This window comes from Rattus norvegicus, chromosome 4, assembly GCF_021556685.1.
Source record: "Rattus norvegicus strain SHRSP/BbbUtx chromosome 4, alternate assembly SHRSP_T2T, whole genome shotgun sequence".
NCBI lineage: Eukaryota > Metazoa > Chordata > Mammalia > Rodentia > Muridae > Rattus > Rattus norvegicus.
In genome coordinates this window covers 18233442-18255787 of record NC_141537.1, presented here as the reverse complement: position 1 = coordinate 18255787, position 22346 = coordinate 18233442, and the positions used below count along the sequence as shown (strand labels likewise).

Below are 22346 nucleotides of genomic sequence, written 5' to 3'. Positions count from 1 at the left end.
AAATAGGTTACTCTGCTAAAGGAAGCAAAGCAATTATCACTGTGTCCTGGAAAGATGTTAGCCTTCACTCTTATGTTCTTGCTATAAAATTAAAGCCAAACCTCCATTTCCAATTGGATTAAGACAGAGAAGTCAGGTTAAATGATTCAGAATGATGTAAGACTTCAGATAAAATACTTCCACAAATAATAATAATAATAATAATAATAATAATAATAAAACATATTTTGATACAACAGTAACTGGACAAAACGTTTGAATTTAAGAACATCTTTAATGTTAGAAACCAGTTATTTCTGGGTGATTATAAAAGCAGAATATATTACCACAAATACATATTTAAAGCCAATTCTAGCTTTTGTAAGATTCTATATCATAATCCATTTATTATAAATTACATCTTTTAACACTATAACAGCTCTCTGAAGTTACATTAGTTGTGGCTGAGCAGAAAGAGAAAAACCTACTCAGTTTTCAAAAGAGCTAGGCAGCCTGGAACTTGACAACATACTTAAAATAAAGAGCTAAAATGTGCTAAAAATAGTTCATTTCATGGCGAGGAACAGAACATATAAGCTCTGTGTAAGAAAGTAAAAAGAAAAAAATATCTGTGATACCTGGCCTTGTTGTTGCCAAGGACACCAGAGAGGGAGAGGCTTAAACAATATATTAGCAATGGTTCATATGTGAATTGTTCATTTTTCATCCTTAAATCTTTAAAATGATGTAATAAATGACATATCATGTGCTGACAGTCACAAGGAACATTTGCTATAAATGAAAGGGTCACCCCAGACATGATAACAGTTTACTTCGATGAGGAACAAAGCGTTTCTTAGAATATATACATTCTTGAAATTTGCCAACAGGAAAAAAAAATCAGTAAATCAGAACCAAAAAAGATAATTAGTTCTGCAGAAATTGAAGTCCACTCAGTTGCAGATGATGGACTTAACAAAATACAAGATTTTATTAAAAATATAGGCTTAGTGACATATTAATCTTTTCGAAATATGCTGTGGCTTATTGCAATATATAAATAAATATATATCTGCAATAAGAGAGAGAGCGCGCACACCACCGTTTCTTCAACTACAGATAGGTGTGTTTTATAAAAACAAGCATGTCTTAAGTCTTCGTTTTGGAGATTGGTTTTACCAAAAATGTAGCTAGTGCATAATGTAGGCTCATCCACTACCTGTAAACAGAAGAGACATTACCAATCAGAGAGCAGTGAGATAATAAACAGGCATAATAGCCTTATATCACATATATCACACCTTACATATCATATTGTATCGAGATATGATAGTTTCAGTTATGCACCACAGTATCTCATGCTAAAGAGAGAAGTCATCTTTCAGTTTCATTATAAGGGAGATACATGTTCCTCCTCAAGAAGGACACATAGAAAGCTACATCCTTACTCCCAAGAGCTAAGCATATTGAAAGCAGGGAGGGTAGTCAATTAAATTGGCTACTGAGGACCCTCATACAATCAAGACTGCTTTCCATGAAGGGATATACATGGACAGCTTTCAACTGAGCTTACTTTAGTCTCCCCATCAGAAGTCACTTTCTCCCTAGCGTGCTACCTAATTCCATTTTGTACATCCAACCCCCCTTAAGATAGTGCACACGTTTTCTCAGAGACATAAATTTTAACACATTACAAAAAGATTGTTTCAGCAAACCTGAGTCTCATAATTGTAAGTCTAGTAGAGTTAATTTATTGCCAAGGAAGAATCTGTTTTTTGAAAGCATGGTCTTTAAGAGGTGATATTTCTGTCTTTAAAACAGTGGAATGCATGAATTAAATAGACACAGTGATGTAGCACTAAGAGCTTTTAATTCTGTTATCAATTAGTACTATATAAACCTAAGAAACCTTATATTCAAGGATCATTAAACAATGATGAAGTTATTCATCTAACTAAATAAAACAATAACTTATATAGGCACGCCTTTGTATTTGAGCAGGGATTTGATACCTTTCCAATGGATATTCTGTTTAATCTATGATATTGATATGTGTACACATGTGTTCCATTATAACACTGATGGGCTAATGAGAAATATTAAAGTATTTTAACTTTGGAGGGGACATTTTTCTCATATATTATTGAAAATAAATGTCTTTCATACAACAGATTGAGAAGTTCTCATTCTATATGCATGGGTATTTTGCCTCCATGTCTCTCTGTCCATCGTCATGTATGTGTCAATGACCATGGAGGCCAACACGTGGTACTGGAGTTAGCAGCTACCTGCTGGGAAAGGGTCATTTGGAAGAGCAATGGTGCTCATAACCAACTGCCATGTCTCTGACTCTTATTTTATGCATTACATTGTTCATATGTCTTGTTAACATTTTAAACACATGGCGCTCAAAAGAATTTTAGAGTGAAACAAATGATCCAGGACAAAACATTGAGTTGCTTCTTCCACACCATAAAGATGCTCAACTCCCATAGAATAAATACTGTTAGCTAACTTCCACATTACTTTAGAAAACATTGACATGGTTATCTTAGACTTCAACATGGACAATGTGACATTTGTTCTAATTTTATAGAATGTCTCCAGGGAATCCATACTATTTACTCCAGGTTACTGGAGAGTTATATAGCGGTGATGTGATAATTCATGTAAAATATTTAGCATTATCAGTATGTGTTTAATATCAGTTATTGGGATTAAAATCAAAATTTCTGCAAGACACAGATTATGGTTAATTTTTGGCTTAAGTAGAATACAATTTCAAACCAAGCATTTTCTCCTCATCAATTTTTCTAACAGGATTGGAGATTTATATTTCAAAGTTTATTTCCACTTAGGCTAGGGGAAGAATGCTAAGCTTCCCTTTCTGTTCATATAGAGAAACATGGATATTGATATCTAGCCACAGTGGGCATTACTATGTAAAACACCCTGTACAATTTAGCCAAGACTCTTACGTATTATCCACAATTCCATACTTTCTCTCTAAACTGAGTGACTCAGTCAATTAATTATACTATTATCTTGTAATTTTTTATTCTAATTCTCAGACAATGACTTTTAATTCATCATCAGCATGTCGTGCTATTAAGCTCTACTTGGGAATAAGAAAGGCTAGCATCTACAAGCATCCACCCAGGGTTTATGGTATTAATTTCTTTTGCCTCTGTTAATCGAAATCTATACATTGCTACATCTACATCTTGCTCTTATAAATTTCTATCTACTAAAATTTTTATAATTATAATTTTTATAAGGTTTAATTTTAATAATTTTTAAAATAAAAGAAATTAGCAAGTCTAAGTTGGGACAAAAATTATACTTGTACTCATTTCCCTGTGGTAATGATTTCAATCATCATTTGCTTCTTAATTTACTTTACAACAATAACATCAAAAATAGGGATATATTAAGGCGTTATAGCTGGCTAAACACGTGCAGAAATGTATAATATTTGTGCTTTCATGTATAATCCCTTCTTGATGAGATGAAAACATACTTTGATGAGATGATACATACTTTGATGTGCACTTACTTATTTTCCATTCTTAGATCTGCAAGCACAGTATGAAATCATAAAAGCAACAAACATCACTACTCCAACACCAAGTAAGACCATCTCAACCAGGCCCAGGAGCTTTATTTTCCCGGTCACTTGGTTTCTGAACATTTCTGCTTTCTCATCGCCGATGGTCCCAGTCTGCAACCAAGATAACCATTAATGTTATTTTGCTAAATTAATAAAACAAAATAACTTTATGCCATTCTCTCCTTTCAACATTCGCATAGGTGTCATCTACCTGTGTCAGTAAGGCAGCAAAATTCACTTCCTGTCCTAAGTTGACCTACTGCACATGCTGATGTGCGAAGTCACTCCCTTCCCACTTTGATCAGGCTGCCTAGAGCTCGGCAGTGCATGTGCATCCATTTGATCTTTCAGATTCTTTGAACTATTTCACAACTTTCCAATTGTTTCCCAGTGTCAGGGAGAAAGGGCAAAGGTCAAAGGCTGTACTTCCTTTGAAGGTTTATGCATTGCATTTTCTAATTCTGTGACTAATGAATTTAGTAGCTTACAGCAAGACAGTTTACCAGGCGATAGGATTATGAGTCTAGTCTAACCTGCCCTGATTAGGAATAATTGGTTTTTATTGTCACGGTTACACTCAATGAGTCATGAATTCTGCGCTATTACATATGTGTATGTTTCTTGCATACAAGTAAACATGTAAAAATATATGTCTGTCTGAAAAAGAAACCATAAAATTTTACAAACAGTTCTATGTAATTTAGCTTTCTTTCTAATAGATATATCAAAGTGTACAAGCATATGTACAGGCAGTGTAATTACATTATATTAGAGTACATATATATTATCTGTACTATACCTCCTTTTATTTATCTTTTATTTTTATTTTTAATGATTATTCCACTTTGCATCTTAAATGATACTCCCCCTTCCTGGTTACCCATCCACCAACCCCTCCTCCTATACTATTCTTCCCCCTCCCCTTTGCCTGTATGAGAGCGCTTGCCCACACACCCACACTCTCCCACCAACTGCTGCAGCATCATTTTAAGTAACAAAATCATTTTATGTAAAAATTATTTTAATGAATAATGAAGCACTAACCTCATTTAGCCACAGTATAGGTACAATGTAAGGTCTCTTCAGATTCTTCAGTGCTCTATAATATATATCGAAAATAATTGTGAGTATGCTTATACATAACTAAAACACACTTATATTAAATAAGCTATCGGAAATCAATTATTCGTGTATATCACTTAAATTCTCTGATTTTGTTCTAGTCAATGAATCAATTTTAATGGAGATGTCTCTCATAGTCTCAATTCACATATCTAATGTAGATTTCTAATTACATTTTATGGGATCACAGGTACATATTTTAGTCTACAAACGTACATGACGTAGAAGTTACAGTAATAGTAATTGGATATATGGTACAAAAGAAGTGCCCTCAACAGTGTCCAACTGTTAAAATATACTATGACAATAACCATCAGATCTGAATCTCCTTCAAGTAAAATATGTCTCAGATATTTAACAATTCCATAGTAGCATAAAGATGAAAAACCATAAAACATTCTTTCCATTTTTCTTCATTTACTCACAATCTTATAAGAAAGTGCTACTAATGCGTTAATAAAAAACATTGTTAGGGAAACTCACTCTATTTTTCTAGCTGGCTTGACCAGTATGTTGACCTGCAGTCGTTTTGCAAACTGTAGAGTGAATCCAGTTATCTGAAAAGAAGAAATTTAAATAACTATAAACTTCTAAAACATTCCTTTAGAATAGTCATATTTTGCCTTTTCTATTATTCAAAGAGAGTAATTTTGTATTTAAAAATGAAAGAATTCTTAATGCTGAAAAATTAGAGTATTTAAATGAATAATGTACGTAAGTGGTCATGTTCTACCTGCATTTATACTCACAATTGTATCTATATACATAATGTATGCATGTATATGTACATAAATATGGTGAGAGAATTTGTCTTAGCTAACTATAGTTTCCTTTAGATTGTGAAATAAACACAATTTTGTTCAGAAAGAAAGAACATTAGTAAAACAATACAAAAAGGCCAACGCAGTTCATGTAGTTGCTGAACTATATGTCCAAATATTTATTTCTTCAGAGCCCACATATCAGTAAAGAACAGTATTACAGACATCTGTTATTTAAGGAGAAGTGTAAGTCCATAGCTCGCAGATGCTGAGGGTCAGTTCCAGAGCATGGTTGCTTAGCAAGCATTAGACTATTCAGTACATCCATAGTCTCCTTTCAAAGGTTCAAAAAGATAATTATCAAGGTAATTTAAATGCTAATAGTAGTACTAGAGCAACTGTTATATGTTATTCTTGTTATATATTTTGTCTGAAACTTACATATAATCACAATGTGCTTTAATCTCCAATAGCAATGATTCCTTACAAAAGCAAATCCAGTTACATTAATAATAATAATAATAATAATAATAATAGACAATTACACTAACTTTTATTATTAGAATTCCTTGGTTCCAGGAAAAGCCTTATAAAGCTCCATTTGCTGAAACCAAAAATAAATTTCATGCCATTCATACATCAGAATAGGAAGAAATGAGTTTTATTCTCCTTGACAGTTTCACTGGTCTTAAGGGTATGATCCAAAGACAATTATTTTAACTTAGAAGAATATTAATTAAGTCAGTAAGATAATGACTTACGGGTTCCACATCCAAGTATGTCCTATGCTCATCTTCGTTAGGATTCAAGCCTTCGATAGGTTCTGAGACATCAGGACTTGCATGTAGGAAATGTGGAAGAGAAATGTACACAGGCTTTCCTGAAGACAATTGGAAGTACATTACTGCACAGCTCACATATGACTTAAAACATTTGTTAGAGGATAACCTTTGGTAGATTAAAATACACTCATTTCTGGAATGGTGATAGTAAGAGCATTACATGCAGTCAGTATTCTGCAAAATAACATAAACAACTGTGACATTTTATTAAACAGTCACTTGTCTGTTTCTTCACACACTAATTTCCAAAATTCTAATGTTCACTGTTGAACCCAATTGGAACATGTTCAATCATCGAGTGGTGCTACTCGTACACTGAGCATCTCAGTAGTTTGTTCTTCTTTATCATGATTATTCCACGATGAATACAAACATGACAAGGATGACTCTGAGGTCTGTGCTTTTCCCTTCTTACTGTAGGGGCACACAAACAGCTTAGTTTATTCTCTGCTTTCTAGAGGCAGGGGCACTATGATAATGGCAGATGATTAGAAAACATTGAATACTGGGAATTTTTCCTTCTCTGTAACCATTAAAACAACATAGCATAATGCCAGTATGGTTTTCCTAATAAGCCCATTTTACAGTACTAGAACACAACAGTAGCTTCAGGAAAAAGAGCAGAAAGAAAGCATGGGAAAAACACATAAAACAAAACAGAATGTGCTACCACTAAAGATTACATCCCATGAGCATTGCTTTCTTTCTTTTTAAATGTCCCATAAAAAGAGTTATGGGTTAATATTATATTAGGTGTGAAGATACGTTATTCTCATTCATCCATTTCCTTCTCTTTCCTCTACTCTTTCATTCAACTAGCAGCCTTTCTCTAAGCTTTCTTTGCACATGAATTTCAATACTAACTCTTTCTAGCTTAAGATCTCGTCCTTTCCTACTATGGTCCCTATTGTAGTTTCAAGACCACAGAGAGAAAGAGAGAGAGAGACAGAGAGGAGAGAGCGAGAGAGAGGGGGGGGGAGGGGAGAGAGAGAAGAGAGAGGGAGAGAGAAAAAGAGAGAGAGAGAGAGAGAGGAGAGATAGATTTCACTTTATATTCTGCAGGTAAGAAAATATTTGTGATATTTATCCTTCTGAATATGGCATATTTTGTACAATACAATGTTATCTAGACCTATCTAATTTTACATGTTACACATTAAAGAATAAAATCCCCAAGCGTAAGAAATACAAGTTCACACGGACTTTGATAACGAGCACATCTACACACCTTCTTTGCACTTGCCAATGTCCAGCACACCATACGACGTACAGTTATTTGAGATTACTTTTTCAGTGCAGAAACAGTGGTTGTCTGGGTTCTGGAGTGGGGAGGCAAAGGCGTTGGCTGGAAGAACAAATCTGTATACGGGGATTCCTTTAAGGTTCACTTCAGATTCAAACACAGCATAGATGGACCTACATGGGGTTTCAAGAAAAGAGCTTCATATTAGAGAAGTAGATCCTCTTCCTGAATTCTGATCCTTTTGCTTGAATCAATTTACATTCTTGCTCTAAGTTATAAAAAGTTCACACATTCCTCATAAAATTTTAAACTCTTTTTTAATTTGAAGGGAAAACCGTTGATGCTGCTTTTACATTTTAAGGCATAACATGGTTAAAAGCATAAGTTTACAATATACATCCTTTAGTTCTTAAACATCTTTCAAGGTCAAGTCTACATGTGAACTGTCATGGGGGATAAATGTCAGAGAAGGTTTGTATGCTTAAATTCTTCCATCTAACAATATTTATGTGTCTTAATCAAGTTATACATTTGTGCTCAATTTAGACGTTTTCAGCTTTCAAAAGAGCTTAAAGAAAGAACTACTTGGGGGTGGGGAGTGGGAGAAAGAACCACTCATTTGGTGGGTTATGTGCATGGTGGGCTTGGATCAGATATCTATCATTTACCCTGTGTCTACTATGAGCAATTCTTTGTGTCAGAGCTCATTCAGGATTCTCCAGCTACTCCTATGTGACAAATCAATGTCCTCAGCAATCATTCTGGCATGTCTAATCAATAAATCTATCATCTCATCTTCATGGATAAGACTGTAGATTGAAGGTAGTTGTACTCTTGGATATATACACAACCCCACCATTTCAAAAATTTTACTGTGTGGATCTTCAACATAGCTCTGTAACAAATGTGTCATTTTCTTTGGATGTCTTCAGAAAGATAAGATCCTGTTGTTTACACTTGTTTTCTGTATCTTGAAACTTTCTCAGCAGACATGATAAATACTACTCATAAATGTCAAAGAAAATGGTTTGTACTATAGTGTCGAAATCTGTAAGCTAATTTGGAAGAATCAGTAAATATAAATTCCATTTTGTCACATTTATAATTAAGAAATCAAGAGAAATATTTGTCTAGTTTTTAAAAATAGTGGACATAATTATGCTTCGCGTTTTTTTGTTTTAAGACAGGAATGGGAAAAGTCTAATATTTACGTTCTTGAAACTTACCTGCAAATGTCAGAGGAAAAGAACCTCAGTGTTCGAGACTTCTCAACAAAAGGTGGAAAGGAGGCTGCATCTGTTAAAAATCAAGCCAGTGACAAGAGTTTTATGTGATGTGAATTCTAGAAAAAATCTGTAAATCTCTTTCTAGTATAGTCAAAAGAAATAAAACATAAACTGCATACAAATTTTAAAGTTACCTAGTAGGATAATTACTTTTAGAAAATAAATAAGAGGTATATTTAATTTACTCAAGGACATACAGGTTTTCATTTTCAACATATAATCAAAGTATCTTTCATTGCTAATGTATAACATATGAACTCTTACAGATCATTTCAATCATAACAGATATTCTAGCTATTTTTATCAATACAACACAGCCTAAAGTGACTTGAGAAGAAAACTTCCATTAAAGAGCTCCGTAGATCCTATTGGCCCATGAGCATGTATGTAACGGAGTAAGATGATTTGAATAAGAATCACCACATAGATTAAATTTAAATGCTAGCCATCAGGGAGGAAGGTATTAGGTATGGCTTGTTGGAAGAAGTGGGTCACTGGGGGCTTTCAGGATTCCAAAACCCAAGCCAGATCCAGTGTCTTTCTCTTCCTGCTGCCTCCTGCACTGTCAGCCAGCAGTCATGCGCCCCTCCAAGACAACAATGGACTAAACCTCTGAAATTGCAAGAAGCCTAACTAATAAAATTTTTTTCCATAAGACTTGCCATGGTCATGCTACCTCTTTATAGCAATAGAATATTCACTAAGACAGATCTTGGTGCAAGGGAGTGGGGTGTCACTTTGACTGCATTTTGGTCAAATGTGGACTTTGGAACTTTGGACTAGAAAAGCAGGTGAATGCTTCAAGCAGAACCGTGCCAGTAGAAACACGGAAGCTGGTGCTAAAGAGGACTTGAACTATGGGACTTGACTCAAGATATTTTAAAGGAAAAGAATATTAGTAAGTGGGCATAGAGGACATTCCTGTGATATTTTTCAAAGATTATGACTGATCACTGCCATTCTCGAATATGTATATATATATATATATATATATATATATATATATATATATATATATATACACACACACACATATATATTAAGGCTAAATTGAAGAGTTTTGGCTTAAAGGCTATGGAATGGCAAAGGAGATTTTGTCACGTGGTTTGTAGTGGTAACACTATGCAGAGCTCTTCTGAAAAGGAGTGAGGAAATGCTCAAATTCAGTTTGAGGAGAAAAAGAACGCCAGAAATTGCAATGAGTTAAGTCCAGTGATCAAGGAGACTAAGAGTTTAAGGAAAAGACTGATGCTAAATGGAATAAGGGGGAGATGACCTCAGCTACAGACTCAACCAGCTTTACTTCCAACTTGTGCAAAGCATGTACAGAAAAACTCACACAGTGAAGGAAAACATCAACTACCAAATTTGAGAAAACCTAACTGAAATAGAGGGCCAAATTCTTGTCCAGCAATCAGCAGAACATGGCAGCTTCAGTCATCTCCTGGTTCTAGCTTTAGAGTTAAAGTTATAAATCTTTTGCAAATAAACAAATTTGCTGAAGTGAAGAATATACCAGGGCTGTCCCTGCATGAAGGCCTACAAAAGCATTGCATAAATCTGTGACAGTGAAGTTTGGTTTGCCTTGCTGATGCCAAGACGTTGGAGATGCCAGACCTGGGACAAAGTCCAAGGAGAACTGCAGTGTGGTGCAGAACCGGAGAGAAGTATGTTACTAGCAACAAAGCTGATAGGAGTCAGTCTGAAGTACGCTTTGACATCAGACATGGAAATGCAAAATTTGGAGTTTTCTCATCTGTTCTCAGTCTTGCTTTGGTCCACTGTTTCCTCCTTATGCTCCCCTCCCCTTTGCAATAGTAACATATTGGTGTCCCTGTTTGGAGGAAATATGTGATCTGCTATTTTATTTTGCTTTTATAGGGACTTATAAAGAGCTGTCCCTGTCCTCACCAGCTGCAGCACTTGGGAGAATGTTCCCAGCATCTTGCCGGGGCAGCATAGTAGAGCTGGCCCTGGATGTGGGAGTTGCAGGTGAGCTGGTCCCGAGGGTATGAGCACAGGAACCTGTTCTGCCTCATATCTGCTGAGATGTGGCTCAGACTAGACTTCTCTACGCCCTCATCCTTTCACCTCTATGCCAGGTGGGAGAGCTCACGCTTTGGTCATGAGAGTGGCAGAACTGGCCATGTCAGTTACCAACTGTAATGCTTGGCACAGCAAACCCTGCACCTTGCCTAGGCAGCAGGGTAGAGCGCGCCCTATTTGTGGCAGTTGCAGATGAGTCAGCCCTGTGTTGTGAGAGTAAGAGAGATGGAGGACTAACCGGCCTTGACACCTCTCAGGCTCAAATCTAGAGTTTTGAATTAGCCCACATTGGCATCTACCCTATCAACGAACTCCTGGAGTACATGAAGGTCCTCGTCCTACAGATCAAAAATCACAGGATCTCCACGACATAGGACAACAACAGGATATCCAAAATGAGTCCTAGTGAGGTTCCAGTGTTGATAGCGTATCAGAAGTCAGAGGCTTCATACCGGGCTAATGAGTATATTTGCAACGAACTTTTGCAAGGAAAGAAAGTGTGTGGAATTCAAAGGCTACATGGCAGGATACACTGTTGCACACTACAACTTCCAAAAGTCGAGGTTGCAAGGGACGGAGTGTGTGTATGAGGGACGTGGGAGATGAGTGGGACTGAGGTACATGGTGTGAAATTTACGAAGATTCAATAAAAAGCTTAAAAGGGGCAATAAAGAGAGAGATTGACTTTAATCTCAGAAGAGACATTGAAGTTTTAACTTAAACAGCATTGAGATTAGAATAGAGTATTGGGGCTTTTATAGTTGGACTTAATATACTTTTACATTTTGTGGGTGCAAGGAGAGGAATATGGTGGCTTGAATACGAATGCCCCCGTAGCCTTATAATTGAATGTTCAGTCATCAAGGAGTGGCACTGCTTAGAGGGAATTAGTAGGTGTGGCCTTGTTGGAGGAAGAGTGTCAAGGAAGTCAGGTTTCAAAACCCCTAGGTAGGTCCGTTGTCTTACACTTCTGACCTAGTATCCATCCAGATGGAGAACCCTCAGCTACTCTATAGATCCATGTCTGCTTATGTGCTATCATGCCATGATGATAATGAACTAAACCCCAGCTACTGTAAGTAAGCTCCAATTAAATACTCTCTTTTATAAGAATTGCTGTGGTCCTGGTGTCTCTTCACAGGTATAGAACACTGTCTAACTGTCTAAGACAGAGAGTGTCTTGATTATTATTCAATGGAGGAGGGCCCAGCCCACTGTGAGTACTACTATTTTCTAGGATGATGGTCCTGGGCTATATGAGAAAGATAACTAAGCAAGATCCTAAACACGAACTTGAGAGCAAGCCAGCAAACAGCATCCACACATAAAGTTTTGAAAAATAGTTCCTGCCTTTAGCGCCTGCTCTGAGTTCCTCAGTAGCAAAATAGAAAAATAAGATACATCTTTTATTCCCCATGTAGATCTAAATCAGAGTGTTGTATCACAGCAATACAATGAAACCAGAATTGCAGGTATAATTCAAGTTCCTAAAAACCACACATGGCTGGAAACTACATAAATTACTGACAGATATATGCAATGTCTATTTACTGCTATGAAATAAAAAACCCTAGTAAAGCCACTGCTAAAGTTGTGAATGTTTCCAACCCTATTATCAGCTTGGCACTTTTCTTGGCATAAACGCTTTTAGTATCCCTAGTGTATCAGCATTGTTCTAGCATTTAATATTAATCAGACTTAATAATTTTTAATTTTTTCCTTGCTAGAATTTCTCATAAATGCTTAAAATATTTTTATACTTATGATATTTTATTGCTTATTCAAATTTCAGTATAATTTTCATGGCAGACACTGAAGAAGTGAAGTTATCACAGAGAAGATAACTCTTCACTGTTCCACTAATGAATATGTCCAAAGTGAACCACCACTGGTTGTGTTTGGGTAAAATGTTCTGGTATATCATTCAACTACATGTTCATGTGTTTTTCTCATAAAGTTTTATTTTTTAACTTTTTAAATTTTATTCTTCATTCATGCTTATATGAATAAAAAATCAAGAAAGTTATAGTGCTCTAGTTACCAATGTTTGATTCTTTCATTTCGAGGACTAGATAGTTTAAAATTTCCAGACCAGTAGGCATTTGTCTACACTTGAGCATCCAGTGATTAATCAACTAAAAGGTTATATATTGCAAACACTTAAATTATTTTTGAAACATCACTGAAGATAGAGAATAATTAAATCTGCAAATTTCCACAGTCAAGAAATATAAAATAGTTATTAGTGGAGTTACAGTTTTCTTTTGTTTACACAGTCATGTATGTGTGGAGACCAGTGAGAAACTTTCTACATAGCACTATAGGTAATGTCCATCTTTAATTTTCTCTTATTGGGACCTGAAGCTTACTGGCTGGGCAGGCCAGTGAAGGAACTCTAGGTATCCACCCATCTCAGCCTACTCAACTGTAGAATTACTACTACACTTAACTATGTTCAATGTTTCCATTCATGGTTCCTAAGACCAAAACTTGGGTTCTTATACTTTTTATCATACTATTTCCTAACCAAATTATCTCCCCATTACCCAAGAGATGCTTTTCTGAAAACAAACATTCTAAATGTGTATCATTCCTTTTAGTGGATGTGCTTCAAACCACAAGAAGATGCGATTTTAAATTATGATGGACACATGTTAGCGTCTTTGTCTCACTTTCATTTGTCCCCTCCTAGTCCCATATCGAGAGTCCCTCTCACAGGGACCATCTCCTTATTACTCATCTCTCTTTCTGTTACGATTTCCTCTGGAGTGTGCCTCTAGATCCCTGGTTTCATTACTCACATTCCAGTCCTTATCACTAATAAATTCCCAAAGCTCTGTTCTCTTCAGTTCCTGAGACCAAGAACAGAGTTCTTAAGTATGAAGCATTCATCATTCATGACTGTTTAGGGACAGCATAGTACAGGAGTGTTAGGCTTATATAACAAAGTATTGAAATATTTGACAATTTATTTGGATAAGTGACCTTGGAAAACATTATTGTCACCACTCTTTCTTTTCTACTCTGTGAGAAAGAACATAAATAAACCTGCATTTCTCAATTGTGCCTGTGGAAAGGTAGCCCCAGGCTTCCTTTCTATTTAAACATTCATCATATGCATTATATCATTTTCCTATTATGTATTCCCTCACCTACTTTGTAAATATTATGTATGTGCTTCTTACTAATTAAAGGCTTTTCTTTGATTTAGATTACTTCATGGTATCTGATTACCATTGTGTTGTACAACCATAATTCATACATGGAAGAACAGTGTGTACTTTGTTTTTCATTAAGGACAATAATAACCCTTACCTAACTATATCCTAAAGCAAAGATATTGTTTCTTCGCATTCCAAATCTAATGTAGAACACATTTTTGCATATATTCTTCCTTATAGTATATATTTAACCTTGTTTTATTTTTTCCTTTTCTCCCTCATGCTGACCAACATGTCCAAAATAGGTTGCTTCTGCTCTCCAACCTTGTTGCTTCTACCTAAGCTCTGCTTCTTACTGGGGGTGGGGTGGGTAGGTTATCCTTTGTGAAATTGTATTTATTCACGTCTTCATTGTCAGTCTACTACTGAGCAACAATTGACTAATAACTATACCTCTACATTCTGACAAATCCCTAAGCGAATTACTTTACAAAGAAGAACTGTTCTTGTAATGAAACAAGGCTTATTTTCCATGGTTAATCTGAAAAATCCTATCCCGTTTAGGACATATCCTATTCCCAACCTACCCAAAAATAGACTCTGAATTATACTGACTGGTAATCATAGCCCCTCAATCTGGATTTCTTTGGCTAGAAGAGGGGTAGATTTGTGGGATAACGTGAAGTTTTTCTCACTATGTTTATTACAACAAAGATTCTTACCTGTGCCATTAATCATGTCGCAATAACTTTCCCAATAGGACAAATTCCTTAGGAATAAAAGAAAGAAGATAAACAAATACTCTCATTTCAAGAACACCATACTCATATTACTCTTTCAACTTTGAAACACTTCTTTCTTCAACACAGTACAGAACACAGGCGTTGACACTAAAGCTTTAGTAACTATTCAACCTCACTCAATCCATATTTGTTTTATCCCCTAATCTTATCACTATGAAGGAAATACTGGGCAACAGAAGAGGACAGACCATAAACATAAGCAGCTAGATGCCAAGCTCCTTAGAAAGCACTCTGACAGACATGGTTCTGGAAGAAAATATGAGAGATGTAGATCTCCAAGCAGGAATTGGTTTCCTTGAGAGAAATCAATTATGTGGAAATTTGTTCAGTGTTCATCCTGATAGAAAAAAAGGTATTAAGGACATTCCTGACATGAGCTTCCCATCACATAGAAGTGGGAGAAAAAAGAAGAATGAGAGGGGAAAGGAGAAGAAGGAGAAGAAGGAAGAAGAAGAAGAAGAAGAAGAAGAAGAAGAAGAAGAAGAAGAAGAAGAAGAAGAAGAAGAAGAAGAAGAAGAAGAAGAAGAAAAAGAAGAAGAAGAAGAAGAAGAAGAAGAAGAAGAAGAAGAAAAAGAAGAAGAAGAAGAAGAAGAAGAAGAAGAAGAAGAAGAAGAAGAAGAAGAAGAAGAAGAAGAAGAAGAAGAAGAAGAAGAAGAAGAAGGACAACAAGAAGAAGAAGAAAGCTGAGTATCAAGGCTGTGGATTCGTAGAATTCAAAATATGTAAATATTTAATGTTTACTTTTCCTCATTGTACTTTTAACATGTTTTACATTTTTCCCAGTTTTGTAATGTTAGAAACTCAGAAACCAGTATTAAAATGGGACAGAACTTATTTACCTTTTATTATCTAAATTATGCATAATTATATATGGACCAGATTAAAAATATTAGCACTAAATCTCCATGAATATATTTTAATCATTTGAGTAAGAAATAAAAAAATTCACTAGTGCCATCTATTCCTAAAAATGTCTACTAGTATATCATATACACTTGTTGATTAATCTTTTTAAAGGAAGTGGTGCTAGTTATACTTAATGAGGATACATACATCTAAATCAACTGCATGCACAATCTGACAACCTCAAAGATTCTTTTTCTTCTGATACTTATTAGTTTTCTTCCTATTTTACTGATATCAAAAATTAGTATTCTTCCAGATAAATTGTCAGGAATGGAGATACAGGAAAGTATAGATTCATGAATCTATTGTGTTCTTTGACCTTTTCAAAGGTGACATTGTATATTATGTTAATTTACCTTGAAATACTAATTTCATTTTCTATCAGTAGGAAAAGTTGGCATGACAGTAAAATTAAAAAGGTGTACGAATTCACTTTAAACACTCACCTGCTTTGACTCATTTGGAAAAGATTATTCTTTTTTTTTTTTATGTTTTTTTTTTTTTTTTATTAACTTGAGTATTTCTTATATACATTTCAAGTGTTATTCCCTTTCCCGGTTTCCGGGCAAACATCCCCCTCCCCCCTCCCCTTCCTTATGGGTGTTCCCCTCCCAACCCTCCCACCATTGCCGCCCTCCCCCCATAGACTAGTTCACTGGGGGTTCAGTCTTAGCAGGACCCAGGGCTTCCCCTTCCACTGGTGCTCTTACTAGGATATTCATTGCTACCTATGGGGTCAGAGTCCAGGGTCAGTCCATGTATAGTCTTTAGGTAGTGGCTTAGTCCCTGGAAGCTCTGGTTGCTTGGCATTGTTGTACTTTTGGGGTCTCGAGCCCCTTCAAGCTCTTCCAGTTCTTTCTCTGATTCCTTCAATAGGGGACCTATTCTCAGTTCAGTGGTTTGCTGCTGGCATTCGCCTCTGTATTTGCTGAATTCTGGCTGTGTCTCTCAGGAGCGATCTACATCCGGCTCCTGTCGGTCTGCACTTCTTTGCTTCATCCATCTAGTCCAATTGGGTGGCTGTATATGTATGGGCCAAATGTGGGACAGGCTCTGAATGGGTGTTCCTTCAGTCTCTGTTTTAATCTTTGCCTCTCCCTTCCCTGCCAAGGGTATTCTTTTTCCTCATTTAAAGAAGGAGTGAAGCATTCACATTTTGATCATCCGTCTTGAGTTTCGTTTGTTCTAGGGATCTAGGGTAATTCAAGCATTTGGGCTAATAGCCACTTATCAATGAGTGCATACCATGTATGTCTTTCTGTGATTGGGTTAGTTCACTCAGGATGATATTTTCCAGTTCCAACCATTTGCCTACGAATTTCATAAACTCGTTGTTTTTGATAGCTGAGTAGTATTCCATTGTGTAGATGTACCACATTTTCTGTATCCATTCCTCTGTTGAAGGGCATCTGGGTTCTTTCCATTTTCTGGCTATTATAAATAAGGCTGCGATGAACATAGTAGAGCACGTGTCTCTTTTATATGTTGAGGCATCTTTTGGGTATATGCCCAAGAGAGGTATAGCTGGATCCTCAGGCAGTTCAATGTCCAATTTTCTGAGGAACCTCCAGACTGATTTCCAGAATGGTTTTACCAGTCTGCAATCCCACCAACAATGGAGGAGTGTTCCTCTTTCTCCACAACCTCGCCAGCATCTGCTGTCACCTGAGTTTTTGATCTTAGCCAATCGCACTGGTGTGAGGTGAAATCTCAGGGTTGTTTTGATTTGCATTTCCCTTATGACTAAAGATGTTGAACATTTCTTTAGGTGTTTCTCAGCCATTCGGCATTCCTCAGCTGTGAATTCTTTGTTTAGCTCTGAACCCCATTTTTTAATAGGGTTATTTGTTTCCCTGCGGTCTAACTTCTTGAGTTCTTTGTATATTTTGGATATAAGGCCTCTATCTGTTGTAGGATTGGTAAAGATCTTTTCCCAATCTGTTGGTTGCCGTTTTGTCCTAACCACAGTGTCCTTTGCCTTACAGAAGCTTTGCAGTTTTATGAGATCCCATTTGTCAATTCTTGATCTTAGAGCATAAGCCATTGGTGTTTTGTTCAGGAAATTTTTTCCAGTGCCCATGTGTTCCAGATGCTTCCCTAGTTTTTCTTCTATTAGTTTGAGTGTGTCTGGTTTGATGTGGAGGTCCTTGATCCACTTCGACTTAAGCTTTGTACAGGGTGATAAGCATGGATCGATCTGCATTCTTCTACATGTTGCCCTCCAGTTGAACCAGCACCATTTGCTGAAAATGCTATCTTTTTTCCATTGGATGGTTTTGGCTCCTTTGTCAAAAATCAAGTGACCATAGGTGTGTGGGTTCATTTCTGGGTCTTCAATTCTATTCCATTGGTCTATCTGTCTGTCTCTGTACCAATACCATGCAGTTTTTATCACTATTGCTCTGTAATACTGCTTGAGTTCAGGGATAGTGATTCCCCCTGAAGTCCTTTTATTGTTGAGGATAGCTTTAGCTATCCTGGGTTTTTTGTTATTCCAGATGAATTTGCAAATTGTTCTGTCTAACTCTTTGAAGAATTGGATTGGTATTTTGATGGGGATTGCATTGAATCTGTAGATTGCTTTTGGTAAAATGGCCATTTTTACTATATTAATCCTGCCAATCCATGAGCATGGGAGATCTTTCCATCTTCTGAGGTCTTCTTCAATTTCTTTCTTCAGTGACTTGAAGTTCTTATTGTACAGATCTTTTACTTGCTTGGTTAAAGTCACACCGAGGTACTTTATATTATTTGGGTCTATTATGAAGGGTGTCGTTTCCCTAATTTCTTTCTCGGCTTGTTTCTCTTTTGTATAGAGGAAGGCAACTGATTTATTTGAGTTAATTTTATACCCAGCCACTTTGCTGAAGTTGTTTATCAGCTTTAGTAGTTCTCTGGTGGAACTTTTGGGATCACTTAAATATACTATCATATCATCTGCAAATAGTGATATTTTGACCTCTTCTTTTCCGATCTGTATCCCTTTGATCTCCTTTTGTTGTCTGATTGCTCTGGCTAGAACTTCAAGAACTATATTGAATAAGTAGGGAGAGAGTGGGCAGCCTTGTCTAGTCCCTGATTTTAGTGGGATTGCTTCAAGGGAAAAGATTATTCTAAGGTATAATTTTTTCATATGGTCATTTTAAAACGCACAATGTTTGCCTACCTCATAGACTTTTTGATGTTTCAACTCATTATCACCTAATTGTATGGATGAACTGTAGTGTTAGACATACTGCAGAGAAAAAAATTAATGCTGCATTTCTCTAAGAGAAGCTATGAAAAAGGCAAAGTTTTCATATGTTCATGCTGCCGACTGTAAATCAGGTTGGTTATGAACAAGACAGTGCCATGAGGAGTATAATGTCTGGCAAAAAAAAGTTGCTAAGATTTCCCTTTAGCCATGTCTGTTTTATAGGCTGATGCTTGTGCCTTAACTGTAATAGTAAAGTAATACTAATAGCACATTAGAATACCCTAGTCTGCCTGCCTGTCTATCTGTCTGTCTGTCTGTCTTTCACCCTCTGTATCTATTTTATTTGCTGTCTTGCTCTGGCTCTCTCTCTCTCTCTCTCTCTCTCTCTCTCTCTCTCTCACACACACACACACACACACACACACACACACACACAGAGTTCCTTACCTTTTCCCTTTATAGGTATCAATTATGGCAACCTTGCTTATGTTATCCTTTCCATTGAAAACTTTATAAACTCCATCTACAGTGTTATTGTACTGAAAAATATGAATAAAAGATTACTCATGGATCAACATTTATTTACTCTGTCATAACACGTATGACCTTACTTTCACATTTTTCAAAAAGGGGTCAGTCATTCAGCATCATTTTTTTATCATTTGTGATATATGACACAACATGAGTTTTACATTTCGAATTTAAAGTATTTTAATGTTAAAATATAAAGGTTGACCACAAATAAGTGTTATATGCTCACCCAAAATATAAGAAAATAAGTAACAAGGCTAATAGGTACCTTTCCAGCATTGCTGTGAGTTATCCAGCTGTCATGCTCTCAGGTAAGGACACACTGAGTTAAACTTAACAAAGCTTCTGCAGATTCCTAAGTATACTCTAAATTCTGAAGTCATTAGTAGTGGTTACTAACATGAACAAGATCATACAAACACAATTAAAAACATCTCTCAGCCAAAGAAGGAGCTGCAATGATTTTGTCCAAATAATAATAGACTTTAATTCCTTCAGGCTTCTCTGTCAACGTTTAACTAATATACAACGAGTAACCTGAAACATTAGCCACAAGGAACGGAAGAACCGAAGCAGCACTGCTGTCCAGTGTCCAGTATACAACGATCAAAACAGAGACATGGGTTAGCCGTGTCGTTCTTATCATGCTGGGAATCTAAAACTTAAAGCTGAGACTAAGTAGAGCAGGAATCACCAAGCTGGACTTCTCTCTTCTTCCTCTCAGCTCTCTCTGTGAGCATCCCCTTCTCTCTTTCTCTCCCTGCCCCCACCCTACTCCTTTTATCTGAAGATGTAGACTTCCCTAGCCTCAGTCCTTGGGGTCAGTGAACTTGCCTGAGTGTAGTTTCCCAATAAACCTACATTTAATATATATATATATATATACATATATATATATGTAAAGGAATTATATATATAAATTTTATAAATATAAAAGAATTATATATACATATAAATTATATATATATATATATATATATATATATATATATATATATATATATATAAAAGAATCACTAAACTGCCATTCTGTGAAGTTCACTGGCAATTCTCACTAAGAGAAGCTTGCTGAGTATCTCAAGTGAAAATTCACAGTAACTTATTCATCAAAACTTTAATATGATTAAGGCTCTAAAAATGAGGAAAGATATGATTATTATGTCTGACTTGTATACAGACATTAACCTTGATTTTTTAGGAAAATTAAAAGTAAATACAACATGCAAATTTTACATGTGAATTTTTAATTTTCTATAAGAATAAAATTTGACTAATTTTTAAGGTAAAATTAGTCAAACATATTAAGTAATTATTCACTATGAAAACTGATAACATGAAAGATTTTGACTTTAAAAATAATGATATGTTCACAGATTAACTAGTAAAGCTAATAATATGTGAAGTTATAAATGTTTCCCATTAACATTTTATTTACATACTTAAAAATATAACAAACATTTATATTTGGTACTTACAGGATAAAACACACCAACTGTGGTACTTATAGGATATGGAACCAAACTCAAGAATGGATCTTTGTAACCCCACAAGAGTTCCTTCAAACTTCGTGTTTGGAACATAGAAGACTTGGACTTTTTGATAAGGCTGTTGAGCACACCTTGAACAAATGAGTTTGTGTAGATATGTGGTGCAGCCTACAAAAAAATATCAGATTCTGAGAAATCAGTATATATATATATATATATATATATATATATATATATATATATATATATTTCTTAATTAAATGGATTATATATAAAAATTGAGTTCAATTAAAATCAAAACAAACCTTTCAAATCTGCCACACCTTGCCTAATATAAAATATAATTTGTGGCATTTTTTCTAACCCCTTATAAGATTACTTTTTATAAGAGCTAGTTTTAAATTATACTAATTAATCAATCAATTAAGTCAATTGATTATGCTGATAGGGTCATCTCTCCAGATAATAAAATAGTACAAAACAGTTTTAGTTTTTTGAAGTAGTAAAACAACTCAAGCCAAATGATGAGGATACTTCTGAGGTTAATTGTGACATGCTCCGAAATGGTCCACATAGCATCTGCTTTTCACTTACTGCCACAGCCAGATTGAGAACTGTGAAGTTGTCATTCTCTGTTCCAACAGACAGTGAAGGCTCAAAGATGGCTCCATTGGGTTGTACAAAAGAGACAGTGCTGTCCTTGGGGTCCTGAGTTATATTTTCCTTGGCTAAATAACGAACTCTGAAACAAACAGAAGTCAACGAAATGGGGGGTGTCAAAGTCTTGCATGACAAATGTCTCAATTTATTCTACAAAATCTATTTGAACCCAGAACAAATCACAATTTACACTAAGAGAATGTCATGATAAACATTAGCTATTACCACATCTCTGGCAATTGAACCAAAGGGTATTAAACCTGGAATAGGAAGTAGACTACCATGAACTGGGTTAAAATAGACACTAGGCCTTGTGCTGGTTAAAATGAAATGGGTTGGAAACTCATTTTGGTAGCCATTCCAGGTGGTGGTTGATCTAAGTAAGGGTAAGTGTACATATGAAGGACTAATCGTAGCAAGGGTAAAATACTGAAGTGCTGAGGATGTGGTTTGAGAAATGCAAGGGTTGGGGATTTAGCTCAGCGGTAGAGCGCTTGCCTAGCGAGCGCAAGGCCCTGGGTTCGGTCCCCAGCTCTGGAAAAAAAAAAAAGAATGAGAAATGCAGGTGCTTGAGTGTTGTTTAATAAACGAGAGAAAAAAGAGTAAGTGGGAATGAAAGGCACAAATTGAGATTTCAGACATACAAGGGCTATATGATTAAGTGGCAGTCTTTATCCTGAAATAAAGAAGATCAGAGAGTATGAATATATTTT

At 35.8% G+C, this 22346-nt stretch overlaps 1 protein-coding gene across 20 annotated transcripts in view; it reads right to left on the bottom strand.

The window, feature by feature from the left end:
• Positions 1-254: 254 nt before the first annotated feature.
• Positions 255-22346, bottom strand: part of Cd36l1 (CD36 molecule like 1) — a 95480-nt gene continuing 73388 nt past the window's right edge. For all 20 annotated transcript variants that reach the window (XM_087658562.1, XM_087658561.1, XM_087658570.1 and 17 more), the window contains 11 exon segments: positions 21568-21715; positions 20962-21141; positions 19403-19494; positions 14773-14819; positions 8784-8853; positions 7543-7730; positions 6234-6352; positions 5195-5268; positions 4634-4688; positions 3536-3700; positions 255-1198 (listed from right to left, as the gene is read on the bottom strand). In XM_087658562.1, coding sequence (XP_087514688.1) covers positions 3536-3700; positions 4634-4688; positions 5195-5268; positions 6234-6352; positions 7543-7730; positions 8784-8853; positions 14773-14819; positions 19403-19494; positions 20962-21141; positions 21568-21715 — 1138 coding nt within the window. In that variant the 3' untranslated portion in view covers positions 255-1198.